The sequence below is a fragment of the Nycticebus coucang genome, chromosome 18 (genome assembly GCF_027406575.1).
Source record: "Nycticebus coucang isolate mNycCou1 chromosome 18, mNycCou1.pri, whole genome shotgun sequence".
NCBI classification, from domain to species: Eukaryota; Metazoa; Chordata; class Mammalia; order Primates; family Lorisidae; genus Nycticebus; species Nycticebus coucang.
In genome coordinates this window covers 76,600,479-76,619,950 of record NC_069797.1, presented here as the reverse complement: position 1 = coordinate 76,619,950, position 19,472 = coordinate 76,600,479, and the positions used below count along the sequence as shown (strand labels likewise).

Below are 19,472 nucleotides of genomic sequence, written 5' to 3'. Positions count from 1 at the left end.
TTTTCTGGCTCTGCCCAACAAAGTTATTTGTCCTCTCGGATCTGTTTTCACATGCGCAGAGGCAGGAAAATACTACATAGGGTCACCACGAGAACCTAAATGAGGTGGTACATGTGGGTGGCCAGCAAATGGAAAGCACCCTGTAACTGGGGGCTACATTCCCATCAGCAGGGGGCTTGCAGCCTACACAGCCCACACAATGCCTGGGTGATGCATGCACAGCAATCACACAAGCAGGTGCTCCCAGGCTGACAAGGAGAACACTAGGCCCTATCACTGCCAGAGGGGGGCAGCTCACCCACTCAGGATGACGTTGTTGTCAAAGAGGTACACCTTGATGTGCTGGAGGCCAATGGTCTCGTTGAAGCGCTCAGGGACAAGAAGCCGGAGAAGCCCACGGAGGTTTGGCGTGTGAAAAAGGGAGACACGGACCTGCTCTGGAAACCTCTGTAAGAGTGGGAGCAGCATTGTGCGAGAGTTCTTCCTGCCTGAGTATGTGGGAACAGACAAAATGGACAGTGATTCACCCCAGGAAAGACGTCCTCCTACCATAGGGAGCAGCCTCCCGCATGGGCCTCATCTCTACCCACACTACCCCCCTTGAGTTGGCCCCACCAACTGGTGCCCTTTCTAGCCAGATGATGTCTTAGACCAACTTTAGAGACAGAGTCTCACTATCGCCCTCGGTAGAATGTCGTGGCATCACAGCTCACAGCAACCTCCAACTCCTGGGCTGAAGCGATTCTCTTGCCTCAGCCTCCCGAGTAGCTGGGACTACAGGCGCCTGCCACAACACCCGGCTATTTTTTATTGTTGTTGTTGCAGTTTGGCTGGGGCTGGGTTCAAACCCGCCACCCTCAGTATATGGGGCAGGAGCCCTACTCACTGAGCCACAGGCGCCACCCCTAGACCAACTTCTTAACCTGAATGCTGGCCCCGCTCAGGGCAGGAATGCTCAACAGACACATGCTGTTTGTGCTACCCAGTACCTATTCACCTTCCTTCTTATAACTATACCCAACTTCCTTCTGGAGGTACCCCCACAGCCACTCTCAGCATTTCTGCTCTGGGCGAAGATGATTCGACTTACTCTGTCCCCTCCCTCCCAGCTCCACAGAACACACAGGCCTGGGGTCGGCTATCCAGCAGACTCCAAGCCCCTGGCAACCACAATTAACTCAAGGCTGCGCACACAGCCACGGCAGCCCACTGAGGAGTGACTCTCTTCCCACAGCTAAGAGGTGTATCTGTGGGGAGACAGGCTGCAGCCAGTAAAGGCCACCACAGAGCCTGAGAATCAAGTCCACCCAAGAAAAGCAGGAACTGGGTCCTGGTGACACATTCGAACCCAAATCACAACCACCGAAAGCAAGTTAGTCATGAGAGTCAAAAAAGTTTCTTCTGGGCCTCAGCAGTTTTAGTCGGGCTTTCAATGGCTTGCTAGGGAAGGAAGCCTGACTCCGACGACCAGGCAGTCCCGAGCAGCCTAGCCCATCTTCAAACAGCCTTGTCTCTGCTTGAGAATGAGGAGGTGACAGCAACTCCCCCCACTGAGGGCCTGACAGCAGAGGAACGGGGGCCAGAGTGACATCTGCCTACCTCTGGAGCCTCGGGTGAAGTCCAGGAGAATGGAGACCTTGAGGTCTGAAGGGAACTTTGCTTGGAGTGACTTTTCTAGAGTGCTTTCCAAGCAATCCACCTATCAGGAAAAAAACCCAAAAGAAGCATAAGACTCAAAAATATGTCGGTATATTAAAAAATACAAATCGTCTTATCAGCAGACATGCTCAGCACCCTCTCTAAACACAGGTTTGCACCATCAGCTCACAGACACCAAGCCCTTGAGAGCTGTCCATCTGTGATGGCCTCCTTCAGGACAAGCAGCACCCTCGCCAGCCTGGGCCTCCAGGAAGAGAAAGAGGACCTGCAAGGCAGGGTGTGCTGCCCCAGCAGGCTGGGCCTTGCCAGCCCTGGAAACGCTAAGGCACCAGCTCCCACGTACATTTCAACACAGATGACGACGAGCACCTGCCCTACGGCCGGACAGCGCTCAGGACATACTGGCTGATGAGCGAATCCAAGACACAACCTGCCCACGGCCATTCCCCATGGGTTGGATATTACATTCTTCTCCCACGAGAACAAACAGGCTTCCCATGCTGGCAGTTAAGGGTATGTCCTGAAAATAGAGGACGGCCTTCTTCCTGGGAGAGGCAGAGAAGAGAGGGAAGTGTGATGCTAAGCTGCCTCCCCCCTCCTTCCCCACACACCAATCCCTAAAGCTCCCACCTATGAATTTCTGAGTGAGGATGGACCAAGAAACAACATTTACTATGGACAATGGGCCCATTTCACTATCTCTGAGCAAAAAACGACCCCAGGAGACCCACACGAAGTATTGATCTGACATTCACTTCAATCCAGTTTCAGACTGCTGGTGCCAAAACCTGCGTTGACCCGTTGACCCCATATCATAGGCAGCACCCCTTGTACAGACCTTCCCACTCCTGCCTGTCTCACTGAGAATGACAAGTGTGATGTGAGGCAAGTCCAGGTAGAACAAGGCTGGCTGCAGACCTGGCACCTGACGCCAGCTTCTGGAAAAATCAGCCAGCCAGCCTGATCAGTATCCAAGTCCATTTGTTCAGCCAAGGTCAGAAAACCTTTTGTGAAAAAGGCCAGATAGTAAATATTTGGGGTTTTATGGGCCAGATGGTCTCTGTCACAACTACTCAGTCCTGCTAATGTAGCATAAGAATAGCCATGGATAACACACCAATGAATAAGCATGACTATGTTCCAATAAAACTTTATCATAAACACAGAAATCTGAATTTCACATACTTCTCGCAAATCATAAAATATTCTTTTTCATGGTTTTTTTTTTTTTTTTGGTCTTTTAGCTAACAGTCATACTGGATATTCTTTTTCTTATTCCCCCCCACCTCCTGCTATCACTGAAAATGTTCAAAACACGCTCTTAGCTCACAGGCCTTAAAAAAGCAGGGCCTGCTGGCTGCAGTCTGCCAAGCCCTGGATGGGTAGACAGAGCATCTAGAGAGCCCCATGCAGAGTGCGGAGGACACTGGCCAGCAAGACCAGAGACCCAGATTAGACTGTACTTCCTTCCTCCCAGACTTCCCAACATGCCCATGTCCAGGGCAACAGAAATGTGAGCTGGCTCTGAGCTGGAGGCCATCCAACAGCAGCTCTTTGTCAACCTCACTGCCACTCGAGCACATCAGGGCCAAAGCACTGCTGCTGTTAGGACCACATCCCCACAAAACTTACCAGCTCCTGTTCCAAAGGACCTGTCCCCAGATAGAGGGAAGCCATCACAACCCGCCTCTTGGCTACTTTTATCTGTCCCTAAAAGAGGAGAAAAATTCAAAATTTACATTCATCATTTTCATAGTTCACTCAAAAAAACATAAGCTTTTGACCTTGGAGGCAAACCATACTCTAAGATGAGCTAGCCTATGTCTTCACCAATTAATATTTAAAGCAAGCCCAAAACATGCACAGTGGGGCAGCACCTGTGGCTCAAAAGAGAAGGCCGCCAGCCCCATATACGGAAGTGGCGGGTTCGAACCCAGACCCAGCTAAAAACTGGAAAAAAAAAAAAAAGAAAAAATGCACAGTAACTTACCAAATAAGACCCACAATCCTAATTTAAAGTACTCAACTTGCAAAGTAAAGCATCATCTCAACCTGCTACCAAATGCAACACGACCACTGAAAAGAATGAAGGAGACCTGTGCAGGCTGATAGGAACGTGCACGAGGGCTCGCAAAGAGGCAAAAGCACAGTGCTGACAGGACGCAGCCATGCTCCCGCCTGCCCTCAGCTATGACAACTGTGCAGGTACACCTGTAGGAACATGGAGAATGTGGCCTGATGACCCACAGGGACACAGAGAATGTGTGCCGACTATGGCATAGGACCCCCAGGAATAAAGCTTAAAGAAAGGGGGTACTGGGCCGGGCGCGGTGGCTCATGCCTATAATCCTACACTCTGGGAGGCCAAGGCAGGTGGATTGCCTGAGCTCATGAGTTGCAGACCAGTCTGGGCCACAAAGAAACCTCGTCTCTAAAAATACCGGGCATTGTGGTGGGCGCCTGTAGTCCCAGCTACTTGGGAGGCTGAGGCAAGAGAATCACTTAAGCCCAAGAGTTGGAGGTTGCTGTCAGCCGTGACACCACAGCACTCTACCAAGAGTGACAAAGTGAGACTCTGTCTCAAAAAATAAATAAAGGGCACAGTGGCTCACACCTGTAATCCTAGAACTTGGGAGGCCAAGGTGGGTGGACTGCCTGAGCTCACAGGTTCAAGACCAGCCTGACCCAGAGTGAGACCCCATCTCTAAAAAATAGCCGGGCGTTGTGGCAGGTGGCTGTAGTCCCAGCTACTTAGGAGGCTGAGGCTGGAGGATCACTTAAGTCCAAGAGTTTGAGGTTGCTGTGAGATATGACACCACGGCACTTTAGTCTGGACGACAAAGTGAGACTGTCTCAAAAAAACAAACAAAAATCCAGGCACAGTGGCTCACGCCTGTAATCCCAGCACTCTGGGAGGCTGAAGCAGGTAGACTGTTTGAGATCACAGGTTCAAGACCAGCCTGAGCTAGACCCCATCTCTAAAAAATAGCCAGGCACTGTGGTGGGCATTTGCAGTCCCAGCTACTTGGGAGGCTGAGACAAGAGAATCGCTTAAGCCCAAGAGTGTGAGGTTGCTGTGAGTTGTGACATCACGGCACTCCACTGAGGGTGACAAAGTGAGACTCTGGCCTCAAAAAATAAATAAATAAAATAAAAAGAAAAGGGGCATGGACACAAACCTGCACTTTTTACTCTCTAGCCATCTGCACAGTTTCAGTTGTTTATAATGAGCATGTACCACTTTTGAAATACAGACAGGTACACAAACACACAAACTGAACATACTAGCACCTAAAGATGACACATCGAATCAGTCCTAATGGGCAGGGTCCTCTCCCTAGACCTCACTCCAGCCCAGGAGATCAAATGACTCCATCTCTAAAGCTCTAAGCAGCTCCACCCCAGAGATGGTAGCAAGGATGTAAGAACGACAGTGCTACCACAAGACACACAGGAGCAGGATGAGAGGGAGGGGAACAGCATGGCAGCTACCTGTTTCACTATCTGAAGGGACGTCACAGCCCACCCTACATCATCAACCTAAGATGACAGGCATCTGGGCTACACAGACACTTAAATATACCACTGGGAAAAGCTTATGAACAAAGAAAAAAAACAAAACAACTTTCCAAGGTTCCTTTGTTTTGTTACCTAGTAAATTACATGTTTGTGGGGTGATGATTATGAAGAAGGAGAAATAAAAAAGGTATGAGGCAACTTAGTTCAAGCAACCAAAACATATTTGTTTACCAGACCCTGCAGAACAACCCTGCTGTAATGAAGGCCTGAGGCCCAGGCAGAAACCGTGGCTGGCCTCCTCTGGCCGTCTGGCCCAGGAAGAGAGGCATGATGCTCAGTGTGGCAAGAGGATCCGCCCACAGATTCAGCCCAGAAGGCAGAAAAAAAGAGGTCTTGGCTTCTTTCCAGCCTGCTGGGCCAAGCCCTTCTCCCCCCTTCTTGGCCTCTGCAAGCCCACCCACCCAGGCAGGTACATGGCCAGGGAACTGCCACTTGGAGACACAGTCATTCACCCAGAGTTGAGTAAAACATCAAGAAGAATGACCTTTGGAAAATCTGTTTCTTCAAGCTAAGGAGAGAACCAAGCAGAAGCAAAAGCAAACAGTTGCAGCATCCTTCCACCCAAACATGGAAGCACAGGGCAGACAGGTAGTGTGGGAGGCTGTCCTTCGTTCTCCCCTCAAAGAGAGGAGAACAAAGAGGGGAGAGGGGAGAACAAAGGACAGGCCCGTGGGCACACACACTACACAGAGATGCATTCTAGAATAAGTCAGCCAGAAATTAACCTAAGTGGCTCGGCACCTGTAGCTCAAGTAGCGAAGGTGGCAGCCACATATACCAGAGCTGGCAGGTTCGAATCCAGCCCAGCCTGCCAAAGAACAATGACAACTACAACCAAAAAATAGCCAGGCGTTGTGGCAGGTGCCTGTATTCCCAGCTACTTGGGAGGCTGAGGCAAGAGAATTGCTTAAGCCCTGGAGATGGAGATGGAGGTGAGCTGTAACGCCACAGTACTCTACCCAGGGCAACAGCTTGAGGCTCTGTCTCAAAAAAAAAAAAAAAAAACAAAAGAAAAGAAAAGAAGAAACCAAGCTAAGTGTAGGTCAACAGAACAAGAGCGCAAAGAAGAGCTGGGCAGGCACTAAAAAGAATGAGGTCGTTTTTTCTACCTCTGTTCTATTATCTCCCAGCATTCTGCCTGCCTAGCCTCAACAGACTTTCATTCTAACATCATTGCTAACATGAACTCTGTTGTTAAAAATTAATTAGTGTTGAATTACTTCATTCCAATTAGCAGTTAAACCAGAGTAACTAGACATGGTATGTAAACCTGAGTAACATGCTGACAGCTGAACCCCCAAATGCAAAGTTTACACCACTACCAGGAGAGAGAAGGTACACACTAAGACAAGTCCCAAAAAGAACCACGACAATAGCCAGGTACACGGTGGCTCATGTTTGTAATCCTATAATCCTAGCACCCTGAGAGACCAAAGTGGGAGGATCCCTTGAGCTCGAGTTTGAGACCAGCCTGAGCAAGAGCAAGACCCTATCTCAAAAAATAAAATAAAATAAAGAACCAGGACTGTAACTCCTAAAAGCAGGATGTCAGAACATGCAAGTTCCCAGACATCTTTAAATTTTAAATGCCTCTGCACACACATCAACTCCACCGGCAGGTCTGCACTTCCGGCGTGTTCCATCTACCAAGATGACACTACTGTGTCTGGAGATGTTTCCAGGAGCAGGGTCCAAGACACGAGGATAGGAGAGAGGTTCATCTCCCTTTACATTCACTAGGGACACATGAATGCAGCCCACACGTCCTCAGCAACCTCCCTCCTAGTGACCCACATCTTCAACACAGGACAAAGGCAATCAATGTGTCTACAAAGTCTTCCAGAACACAAGGCATTCAGGACCCACCAACCTGATCCCCAAAACCTCTAATTCAAACTTCTTTCCTTTAGACAGAACTCACTTACCTTCATGAGCTCAAAAAACTCTGCCGGGGAAGAAATCACCCTAACATGGGAACTGGAAACTCCAAATTCTGGAACCAGGTTCCTGATCCACTGGAACCTGTGCACTCCCTCTGGACACAAGCAGCAAGGCGGGGAGGTGACCAGGGGAACAGTTGGGGACAGCAAGGGAGCCAATAACAGCCATGGTGACCTGGTTAAAGAAACGTGCAAATGGGTTATATTGCTCAAATACTTCTGCAGAAGCCTCTTTCGTTATTGGGGGGGTGGGGGTTGGAGATGAGTATTTTGGGGCTAATTTCAGATTCTCTAGAATGTTTTAAAAAGTGAGTCCAGGGCGGCGCCTGTGGCTCAGTGGGTAGCATGCCGGCCCTGTCCGCTGAGGGTGGTGGGTTCAAGCCCGGCCTCAGCCAAACTGCAACAAAAAAATAGCCGGGCGTTGTGGTGGGCACCTGTAGCCCCAGCTACTCGGGAGGCTGAGGCAAAAGGATCACTTAAGCCCAAGAGTTTGAGGTTGCTGTGAGCTGTGACACCAAGGCACTCTACCCAGGGCAACAGCTTGAGACTCTGTCTCAAAAAAATAAAAATAACAATTGATTCCAAGTCAAGCTCTGCAAAAAGGTTTTTGCTTCAGCCCTCCTTCCTCCTCCTAGCCTACTAAGCGTCATTTTAACCCAAGAAGTGTCAAAGTCTATGATAAATTCAAACTTGAAGTTGATTCCCAATAACTCAAGGACCCAATTTAACACAGCCACAAGCAAACTCACAAAAGCGACCACATGGTTAATATTGCCACCTCCTAACAAATCCAACTCAAAAATATTTGCCTGCAGATGGCATTAAAAGATACCCACAGTAGCTCTCTTTCCGGACCTGGCCGAGAGGGTGTCGCCATCATGGGAGTCGATATTCGCCACAACAAGGACCGAAAGGTTCGTCGCAAGGAGCCCAAGAGCCAGGACATTTACCTAAGGCTGTTGGTCAAGCTGTACAGGTTTCTAGCCAGACGAACCAATTCTACCTTCAACCAGGTTGTGCTAAAGAGGTTGTTTATGAGTCGTACCAATCGGCCACCACTGTCTCTTTCCCGGATGATCCGGAAGATGAAACTTCCTGGCCGGGAAAACAAAACAGCTGTGGTTGTGGGGACCATAACAGATGATGTGCGGGTTCAGGAAGTGCCCAAACTGAAGGTGTGTGCTTTGCGCGTGAGCAGCCGGGCCCGCACCCGTATCCTCAAGGCTGGGGGCAAGATCCTCACCTTCGACCAGTTGGCCCTGGACTCCCCCAAAGGCCGTGGCACTGTCCTGCTTTCCGGTCCTCGCAAGGGCCGGGAGGTGTACCGGCATTTTGGCAAGGCCCCAGGAACCCCGCACAGTCATACCAAACCCTATGTCCGTTCCAAGGGCCGGAAGTTCGAGCGTGCCAGAGGCCGACGGGCCAGCCGAGGCTACAAAAACTAACCCTGAAACCTACTGTTCTATTAAAAAGATTTTGGATGCGGAAAAAAAAAAAAAAAAAAAAAAAAAAGATACCCACAGTAAAATGAGCCTGGAGTGATGGCAGGCACCTGTAGTCCCAGCTACTTGGAAGGCTAAGGCAGGAGGTCAAGAGTTTGAGGTTGCTGTGAGCTATGAGATACCACTGCTATACTCCAGCCTGGGCAACAGTAAGACTCAGTCTCAAAAAAGAAAAAAAGAAAGATATCCAGAACAAGAATAGGTCTAGCAGAAATCTGACAATCACAACCCAGACCCCCAATTATATGACTCACAAGATAAACAAGGTTTTTACTCAAGGAAGGGAAAGACCCAGAAAAATAATTCTTTTCTCTTTAAAACTCAGATTTGGAGTTGTGGCTCACACTTACAATCCTAGTACTCAGGGAGGCAAAGGCAGGTGGATCACGTGAGCACAGGAGTTCAAGACCAGCCTAAGCAAGAGCGAGACCCTGTCTCTAAAAAATAGCTGGGTGTCAGGCGGCGCCTGTGGCTCAGTCGGTAGGGCGCTGGCCCCATATACTGAGGGTGGTGGGTTCAAACCCGGCCCCGGCCAAACTGCAACAAAAAAAAAAAAAAAATAGCCGGGCGTTGTGGCGGGCACCTGTAGTCCCAGCTACTCGGGAGGCTGAGGCAAGAGAATCGCTTAAGCCCATGAGTTGGAGGTTGCTGTGAGCTGTGTGAGGCCACGGCACTCTACTGAGGGCCATAAAGTGAGACTCTGTCTCTACAAAAAAAAAAAAAAATAGCTGGGTGTTATGGCAGGCACCTGTAGTCCCAGCTACTCAGCAAGAGAATTGCTTGAGTCAAATAGTTTGAGGTTGCTGTGAGCTATGACGCCACAGCACTCTAGCAAGGGTGACAAGCTGAGACTCTGTCTCAAAAAACAAACAAACAAACAAAAAACCCCTCAGATTGAAGAGAAAAGCTAGAGCAGGAAGAGGCTAGAGAAAAGGAGCACATCTCCAGAGAGATGATAAGTGCTCCTTGGCCATCAGGCACAGGCTTTTGAGAGGGGAAACCCATCTCTGGCCAGCACTAGCATAACCACATGAAGCTGACCCTGGCACACTCTGCACTCTGGAGACGAGGCTCTGCCATGAGGCACAGGACAGAGGGACTGCACACCCAGAGCCCCAGAGCCCCAACCTGACTTTAAATTCCAGTCCTGCAAACAGAAGCAGAAAAATCCTCTTAGGTGCATAACCTCAAAAGAACACTGGGGGAGAAGATGCTCAAATACCCCAAAGCTTCATGATAAAGCACTGAGTCTTCCCAGGGTTCATAAAGGTCCCTGCACAAACACAGATGGCCCACAGCTGTGCTTCCCAGAAAGCCCACTGGCCTATCTTGGCGATTCACTGCCAAGAAAACTTTAGTCAGCAAGAGAAGGTACCAGCTCTCTGGAACCTGGAAGTCTGAAATTGGCCTTGGCCCATAGAGCAGAGGTAAGGAAACAGCTGCTCTCCTGCTGTCCCCAGAGGGGGTGATGTCACTCATGGTGGGCACAGGCTTACAAACTAAAAGCCTAGACGTGTGAACAAAAGATTTCCCAAACCAGGGACCACAGAAATAGAAGGATCCTTCAGTTCACTGGAAAACCACAAGACAGTGGGAAAGGTACACAGCAACCTATCGATTGAAGCCCCAAAAGGGGCCTAAAGTTTAACATTCAGTAATGAGGGCAGCTCTTGTGGCTCAAGGAATAGGGTGCCCATATACTGAAGGTGGTGGGTTCAAACCTTGCCCCAGCCAAAAACTACAAAAATAAAAACATATTCAGTAATGAAACCGTGTATTGGTGGGGGGAGGGGGAGGGCGGGGGTTGACAGCAGCATTAGATCAACATCTGCTCTGTCTCACAGCACTTCTGCCACCCTCAAACCCCACAAGAAACAGGGCACAGCTCAGTCCTCCTTCACAGGAACCAAGAAACACAAACCAACTCCCCAAAAGGCGAGGAAACCTTCCTTGGCATATAGCAAGCCTCCAACTGTTGCTGAACAGGGTAAGTGTCAATGTAAGCCTCCATTCAAGTTATCATAGGAAGAGCCGAGCATGCACCATGCAGGGTCCAAAAAACCAGGCACAGTCTCTGCCTCCCACAACCTGGGAAGCCTCACAGACCCAAACATCTGAAATGATCTAAAAACACAGGAGGAAATGTTAATTAAATCAAGGTCAAGGCTCAGTGTCTGTGGCTCAAGCGGCTAAAGCACCAGCCACATACACCTGAGCTGGCGGGTTCAAATCCAGCCTGGGCCCGCGAAACAATGGCTGCAACCTAAAAAATAGCCAGGCGTTGTGGCGGGCGCCTGTGGTCCCAGCTACTTGGGAGGCTGAGGCAAGAGAATCGCTTAAGCCCAGGAGCTGGAGGTTGCTGTGAGCTGTGATGTCACAGCACTCTACCCAGGGCAACAGCTTGAGGTTCTGTCTCAAAATAAATAAATAAATAAATAAATAAAATAAATGAATAAATAAAAAATTCAAGGTCAAGCTATACAGTGCATATGCTGCAAGTCATCAAAAAGAGGAGCTGATGGCTTGGAGCCTGTGGCTCAAGCAGCTAAGGCGCCAGCCTCATACACCTGAGCTGGCGGGTTCGAATCCAGCCCGAGCCCATCCAACAATGATGATGGCTGCAACCAAAAAAAACCAGACAGGCATTGAGGCAGGCACCTGTAGTCCCAGCTACTTGGGAGGCGGAGGCAGGAGAATAGCTTCAGCCCAGGAGTTTGAGGTTGCTGTGAGCTGTGATGCCACAGCACTCCACCCAGGGCAACAGCTTGAGGCTCTGTCTCAAAAGAAAAAAAAAAAGGGGGGTGGGGGGGCTGGTGATGCCTTGGCCACTGGGAGGCTTCACAGCAGCCAGCCTTGAATGAGCCTTAAAAACGCAGTGGACCTGTAATCCTAGCACTGTGGGACGCCACAGCAGGTGGACTGCCTGAGCTCATGAGTTCGAGACCAGTCTGAGCCAGAGAGAGACCTTGTCTCTAAAAACAGCCAGGCATTGTGGTGGGGGCCTATAGTCCCAGGACTCGGGAGCCTGAGGCAAGAGAATCGCTTAAGCCAAGAGTAAGAGAGAGTCTGAGGTTGCTGTGAACTGTGACACCACCGCACCCTACCGAGAACAACAAACTGAGACTTTGTCTCAAAAAAAAAAAAAAAGAAACTGAGACTCTCTCAAAAAAAAAAAAAAAAGAAAGAAAGAAAAGAAAACCTGGTGGAATTCAAAGAGGAAATGCAGAAAAAGGAGGATGTCCTGGGTGAGGAGAGATATGAGCAAATACAAGAAGCAGGACTGACAAAAACCACTCTCAAAGGAAAAACTCAGGCCTCAATGTCAGTCCAGAGGCTGGCACTCATAGCACAGTGCTTACGGCACTGGCCACATGCACTGACGCTGGCGGATTCGAACTCAGCCCAGGCCTGCTGAACAATGACAACTGCAACAACAACAACAAAAAAAATCTGGGCATTGTGGTGGGCGCCTGTATTCCCAGGTACTTAGGAGGCTGAGGCAAGAGAATTGCTTAAGCCCAAGAGGTGGAGGTTGCTGTGAGCTGTGATGCCACGGCTCTCTACCAATGGTGACACAGTGAGACTCTGTCACAAAAAAAAAAAAAAAATCAGGGCGGTGCCTGTGGCTCAAAGGGGTAGGGCGCCAGCCCCATGTGCCGGAGGTGGCGGGTTCAAACCCAGCCCCGGCGAAAAACTGCAAAAAAAAAAAAAAGTCAGTGCAGAGAGTACACCATTCACACACTCTCTCTTTCTACCTCTCTCTCTCAGCATCTACACAGGTGTCAGGGTCCACCCATCCCTTCTGTCTGGCCTGGAGAGAGTCACTCTGGCTAGCACCAGGCTAGATGAACCCCAAAGCCCTGCGGCTCCCCTAAGCAGGTCTCTTCCCTCCCAGGCAGCTCTCCCTGGGAAAGCTCCACCAGGGCCTCCCTCCAACCGTTGCTGAAGGCTTTTCTATATTGGCTTCTTGTGTAATCTGTGTGCTGACAAATTTATTTTGCTAGAGAAAAGAAGGAGCTGAAAGCCAATTAGGTTTCACAGATTCATGGTGGAGACCCAAACTTCAAGCGACAATTTAAGATGCCCAAAAAAAGTGGCTTAGAAAAGCAGCAGAGGGGCGGCGCCTGTGGCTCAAAGGCCCCATATGTTCAAACCCAGCCCTGGCCAAAAACCGCAAAAAAAAGAAAAGAAAAGCAGCAGAGAAAGGTCGGCTTAGAAAAGTAGCAGAGAGGGTGGCGCCTGTGGCTCAGTCGGTAGGGCGCCAGCCCCATATACCGAGGATGGCAGGTTCAAACCCAGCCCCGGCCAAACTGCAACCAAAAAATAGCCGGGTGTTGTGGCGGGCACCTGTAGCCCCAGCTACTTGGGAGGCTGAGGCAAGAGAATCGCTGAAGCCCAGGAGTTGGAGGTTGCTGTGAGCTGTGTGAGGCCACAGCACTCTACCGAGGGCCATAAAGTGAGACTCTGTCTCTACAAAAAAAAAAAAAAGAAAAGAAAAGTAGCAGAGAAAGCTCGGCGCCCGTAGCTCAGTGAGTAGGGAGCCAGCCACATACACCGAGGCTGGTGGGTTCAAGCCTGGCCCAGGCCTGCCAAACAACAATGACAATTGCAACCAAAAAATAGCTGGGCATTGTGGTGAGTGCCTGTAGTCCCAGCTGAGTCAAGAGAATCGCTTAAGCCCAAGAGTTTGAGGTTGCTGTGAGCTGTGACACCATGACACTCTACCCAGGGTGACATAGTGAGACTCTGTCTCCAAAAAAAAAAAAAAAAAAAAGAAGAAAGAAAGAAAAGAAAAGTAGCAGAGAGTTTTGAAAAGGTCTCCACAATTAAGCATCTGCCAAGGAGACCACATCTGGATCGGTGACACTCAAAATCCAACTGACGCACATGAACGGGGCCTCCAGAGCCAACCCCATCCTGAATCCACACTGCTGACTTCTCAGAGCCTGCTCAGGAGCCCAATTTTGTTCTCTTCACATCAGCCAGAGCCCCACGGGGGTTAGTTCCCGGCTCTCCACAACATAACTCCTGGGAATTTTCTCAGAAAAGGTTTATTCCTGGGCTAGCAGTAGCCCCTACTGCACAATAATGCCAACCTCCAGGGGCCGACCACCTGCAACAGCAATTCCCCTCATACCAGGCAGGTTTACTAGGAAACCACATGTCCCAGCAAAAAACTCAGCCTCAAGAGATTTGAGGAGGCAGAGGCTGTGGTTACTTTACCAAAGAAGCCCAGCTATGTGTCACACTCACTGTTTAGAGAACTACAGTACACACACGATTTCCACATCTAGGCCTGGGCTCCCAGAACTGTCTCTTTCCAGATAGCATCTCTTACAGTTCCCAGTTCTAAGCAGAGGAAGGAGGAAGTGGTAGGGGACGGGGAGTCTGATGACAAGGTTCTGCCAACCTTGCCTCTGAAGGCCCGGTCCTCTACTCTAGAATACTGGGGAAGCTTAGAAAACAGGGCCATGGCAAAGGTACAACATGGTCTTCCCTACATAGCACCACCACTGCCTCAAGGTTCAAAGGCCAACAAGCTATACTACTTGGCCAGGCGCCTGAGGTCCCAGCTACTTGGGAGGCTGAGGCAAGAGAATCGCTTAAGCCCAGGAGTTGGAGGTTGCTGTGAGCTGTGTGATGCCATGGCACTCTACCGAGGGCCATAAAGTAAGACTCTGTCTCTACAGAAAAAAAAAAAAGAAACTGAGCTCTCTGGATTGCAATACAGTGTTTTCAGAAACTACTTTTTAAGAAAAACTCACCCTATACCCTCAGTCATACACATTTAAATGTAAAAAAGTAAACTGATGAGAAAAGAGCAACAGTCATAACACTTCCTGAGAAAGGCTCCAGAAACTACGTGAAGCTACCGTACTTCCTGCAACCCCGGCAGCAGGCAGCCCTTCCTGACTAACGCAAGACCTGAAGCCGAGTGTGGGAAATGAGTGTGGATTCCCGTAGGTTACAAAAGACCAACAGCCTGCTGAACTCCCACAACAAGTCCGGCACGAGAGGCCAAGGTCGCCAGCACTCGCTTACATGCTGACTAGATGACTCTCGGCCCAGCCTAGCCAAAAGGAAGTTGATAACACTGGGGGCCAGAAATCTAAAATATATTCATAACCCATAGTAACTCTAGGGTAGCCAAATGTACCCGACATATCGCAGGGCCTGAGACCCAATCACACGTCTACTATACCAAACAGCTTTAGCGGCCAGAGTCCCAGCAGCCCTGAAGTGAATCAGAAAACACTATTTACAAAAGGATTATCCATCAGAACATTTTAATCTCAGGCTGGTTTCCATCTGCCTACCGGCACACAATTGATTAAGCCTAATTCATCACCAGCTACAATGTGCTTAGGGACACACACATTTGCTAATATTAATAAGGCTGGAATGGGAAAGCTGCTCAGCTGTAATCCTTTCAATCCTGCATGATCAGCCTGAAGTGGCTCACACCTGTTATCTTAAAGCAAGACCCTGTCTCTACTAAAAATAGAAAAACAAAGGCAAAACGTTAGCTCAAGCCCGAGTTGGAGGTTGCTGTGAGCTATGACGCCATAGGCGTCAGTCAGCTAGGCACTCAACACCTCCACCCAGACAGACCTGGATACTACCCAGCGAGACTCTGTCTCAAAAAAAAATAAAATAAAAATCCTGCAAGATGAAAATGTAATCTTAGAAAATTATGCTTTGATCCTAATAGTCCCCTCCTACCCATTACATTGCTAAAAATAAAAAAAAAAGAGAAAGAGAGATGTTTGTGCTGAACTGTAACTAGTAAGAAGGACTGGGTCCCAACATCAGGAAGTTCAAAGAAAAAGTAACTTTGGGAGATCTGGTGGTCCCTCAGAGTAGTAACTACTTATAAGTTGAACAATTGGCCTCCCATTACAATGTAAGAAAATCTAATTGAAAGAAAAGTCTGTTTCCCGGGGCAGTGCCTGTGGCTCAGTGAGCAGGGCGCCGGCCCCATATGCCGAGAGTGGCGGGTTCAAACCCAGCCCCGGCCAAACTGCAACAAAAAAATAGCCGGTCGTTGTGGCAGGCACCTGTAGTCCCAGCTACTCGGGAGGCTGATGCAGGAGAATCGCCTAAGCCCAGGAGTTGGAGATGCCACGACTCTACCGAGGGCCATAAAGTGAAACTCTGTCTCTACAAAAAAAAAAAAAAAGAAAAGTCTGTTTTCCTCTTATAACTCAGGGAAGTTAGGAACCCCCACCTGCTCCAACACAGGCACACTCAAGCACCTAGAAGGGAAAAAAATGGGACTTAAGTTGCAAAAATAAAGACTATTAGGCATATATAACTGAAACTGAAAATAGTTTAAAAAGAAAAAGGAAGTAGACCATAGAGAAAATACGCCCTTGTATGGTAGTCAAATTCAAGATTGGGAACTAACACCCTCTTAATAGATTCCCCACTAGGTCTTATCTACTCCAAATAACAAGCCTATTCTGTGCAGCCCCATGACTCCATAAACCTCTATGACATGTCTGCCCACCTGCCTCCAGCTCTGTTCACAGTCAGCTAGGCACTCAACACCTCCACCCAGACAGACCTGGATACTACCCAGCCCATGTGTCCCTTTTCATCCCCAAACCTGTCTTCTTCCTTTTCCCTGTTTCAACGCAGTGTGCCAACCTCCAGGTGCCCCATCAGGACTGATTCTAATGTAGCCCTCTTTTCTGCTCCCACTGACCCTGACTTCAAATATGCCCCCATCATGTCAGGCCTGAACCACTATCAAAAGAACTCACACAGGGACTTTCAGAGCCTGCCTCTCTGGGTCTCTGGCCCAGAAGACTGACTTGCTCCTTGCTCCTCTCTCCCTACCTCCCTTCCTTCCTTCCTCCCCTACTGGTACCCCCAGTTAGCTCTGGGAAATGGTTTCAGTATTGGCTAGGATGCTCAGTCACTCACTATCATTCCTCAAACATCTACTCCCCCTCCTCAGTCAAAACAGCTCCAAATGGCTAGTCCGAGAGCAGTGGTCTTTACCACTAATTGATCACAACCAGTTACAGAGTCCTTTGTTCCCTCTCCACTTCCACTGCTTCACTTGACTAGCCTTTAAAAAAAAAAAAAAGGCTCCTGGGCGGTGCCCATGGCTCAGTCAGTAAGGCGCTGGCCCCATATACCGAGGGTGGCAGGTTCAAGCCCGGCGGCCCGTCCGAACTGCAACCAGAAAATAGCCAGGCCTTGTGGTGGCGCCTGTAGTCCCAGCTACTTGGGAGGCTGAGGCAAGAAAATCGCTTAAGCCCAGGAGTTGGAGGTTGCTGTGAACTGTGATGCTACAGTACTCTACCAAGGGTGATAAAGTGAGACTCTGTCTCTACAAAAAAAAAAAAAAAAAAAAGGCTCCTGGGTGGCACCTGTGGCTCAAAGGAGTAGGGCGCCGGTCCCATATGCCGGAGGTGGCGGGTTCAAACCCAGCCTCAGCCAAAAACTGCCACAAACAAAAAACAAAAAAACAAAAAAAAAAGGTTCTGATCAGTTGCCATCAGGAAGCCTTCAATGAACTCCAGATGCCTCTCCTAGGTATTCCCTCGACCTTTTACCTACTGTCCTGTAATCATTTGTGGGTCACAGCGTCTTGGTGGCAGGCCTGTGTCTTTATCTTTGCTTCCTCAGTACCTAGCACAGAACAGCACCGATAAATGAATGGATCCAGCAGTCCCTACTGATGAGGCAGATGCTTGCTTAAGAGGAAACAACAGTACTTCTAAATCATTAATTAGAAGTAATTTTAAATAGAGTTCTTTGTCTTTATAGCCATCTCTATGCCTGAAAAGTAACAACAGCAGTAAAAGAAATGGTCCCTTTGCTAGCCACGAAGATTTACCACCCCCTCCAACAACTGAGTCAGTCTTACAAACTAAAATCTAAAATAATTTAAGCTCATGACTACACAGAACTCCTAGTAATGAATCAATGATTAGTGAGTTACAAGAAACCACATCATTCGGGGAATGAGGAATTGGGAGGTGCAAATGAACAATGGAGAAGAAACGAAAGTCAGCAGCCAATGAAGGGTGAGTAGCCACAACAGACATGATTAACTCTGAACACCAAGGCTACAAAGATTCAGAAAAAATATGCAAACCAAATAAGGCAAAGAAAGGGTCAGAAACATACAGTATCACTCAATACTGGTCAAAGCATTTATCCTCAGTCTTTACATAAGCATTACTTCCAAGAATTATAAAACAAGAACTGCTGATTTTTTTTTTTTTTTTTGAGACAGTCTCACTCTGTCATCCTGAGTAGAGTGCCATAGTGTCATCATAGCTCAACCTCAAACTCTTGGGCTTGAGCAATCTCTTGCCTATGCCTCCCAAGTAGCTGGAACTATAGGCACCCACCACCATGCCTGGCTAATTTTTCTATTTTTAGTAGAGATGGGGTCTCACTCTTGTTCAGACTGGTCTTGAACTCCTAAACTCAAGCAATCCACCCACCTCAGCCTCCCAGAATGTTGAGATAACAGGTGTGAGCTACTCTTCCCAAGCAGAACTGCTGACTTTAATGCCCAACAATTAAATTGTTAATTCAATTAACACTGTTTAAATTGTTCGCTCAGAGAAACAACCATCCCTCTCAGCATAATGAAGTAATATGGAGACACACAAACTACATACATTGATATCTACAAAAAAAGACTTTGGGAAGTCATTTTAAATTATTCCCACAGGGCTCAGCGCTCAAGGCTCAGCGCTCAGGGCTCAAGTGGCTAAGATGCCAGCCATGTACAACTGAGCTGGCGGGTTCGAATCCAGCCCGGGTCTGCCAAACAATGATGGCTGCAACCAAAAGATAGCTGGGCATTGTGGCGGGCGCCTGTGGTCCCGGCTACTTGGGAGGCAGAGGCAGGAGAATGGCTTGAGCCCAGGAGTTGGAGGTTGCTGTGAGCTGTGATGCCAAAGCACTCTACCCAGGGTGAGAGCTTGAGGCTCTGTCTCAAAAAAAAAAAAAAAAATTATTCCCACAGTCACACTGTCCTGTCCACCACCAAAACAAACAAACAACAACAAAAAACCCACTCGTGAAATGCCTTTTTAAAAAGAATTTGTGGAGGGCGGCCCCTGTGGCTCAGTCGGTAGGGCGCCGGCCCCATATACCGAGGGTGGCGGGTTCAAACCCGGCCCCGGCCAAACTGCAACCAAAAAATAGCCAGGCGTTGTGACGGGCACCTGTAGTCCCAGCTACTCGGGAGGCTGAAGCAAGAGAATCTCTTAAGCCCAGGAGTTGGAGGTTGCTGTGAGCTGTGTGAGGCCACGGCACTCTACCGAGGGCCATAAAGTGAGACTCTGTCTCTACCAAAAAAAAAAAAGAATTGGGCGGCGCCTGTGGCTCAGTGAGCAGGGCGCCGGCCCCATATACCGAGGGTGGCGAGTTCAGACCCAGCCCCAGCCAAACCGCAACAACAAAATAGCCGGGAGTTGTAGCGGGCGCCTGTAGTCCCAGCTACTCCGGAGGCTGAGGCAGGAGAATCGCCTACGCCCAGGAGTTGGAGGTTGCTGTGAGCTGTGTGACGCCATGGCACTCTACCGAGGGCAATAAAGTGAAACTCTGTCTCTACAAAAAAAAATTAAAAAAAAAAAAAAAAAAAAGAATTTGTGGAGATTGTCCACACATCCTTTAGTAATCAACCCCAATGATTAATAATGAAATGTCTTTCTATAGTTTAAACACATAAAGGGAAATGAGAAAGTAACCTAAACATCCTGTCTTTAAAGGAAGAACATTTTTTGAAACTTTAAACCAAATTTCAGTGGTTTGATGC

The 19,472-nt window shown here is 48.8% G+C and overlaps 3 protein-coding genes across 5 annotated transcripts in view; 1 reads left to right on the top strand and 2 right to left on the bottom strand.

The window, feature by feature from the left end:
- TMC8 (transmembrane channel like 8) overlaps window positions 1-19,472 on the bottom strand; it is a 256,022-nt gene that overhangs the window by 20,147 nt on the left and 216,403 nt on the right. The window lies entirely within an intron of this gene.
- PGS1 (phosphatidylglycerophosphate synthase 1) overlaps window positions 1-19,472 on the bottom strand; it is a 52,384-nt gene that overhangs the window by 31,235 nt on the left and 1,677 nt on the right. For all 3 annotated transcript variants that reach the window (XR_008375667.1, XM_053570559.1, XM_053570560.1), the window contains exons 2-5: window positions 7,164-7,353; window positions 3,292-3,369; window positions 1,600-1,699; window positions 299-488 (exon numbers count right to left, since the gene is read on the bottom strand). Coding sequence is in view for 2 of the 3 variants with exons in the window: in XM_053570559.1 (XP_053426534.1) it covers window positions 299-488; window positions 1,600-1,699; window positions 3,292-3,369; window positions 7,164-7,353 (558 nt within the window). In the remaining variant the exon portion in view is untranslated. The remainder of the gene's footprint in view (window positions 1-298; window positions 489-1,599; window positions 1,700-3,291; window positions 3,370-7,163; window positions 7,354-19,472) is intronic.
- LOC128570938 (ribosomal protein L18) lies at window positions 8,026-8,661 on the top strand. Its single transcript, XM_053570582.1, has one exon. The coding sequence runs from the start codon at window positions 8,057-8,059 to the stop codon at window positions 8,621-8,623; it is 567 nt and encodes a 188-aa protein (XP_053426557.1). The 5' UTR covers window positions 8,026-8,056; the 3' UTR covers window positions 8,624-8,661.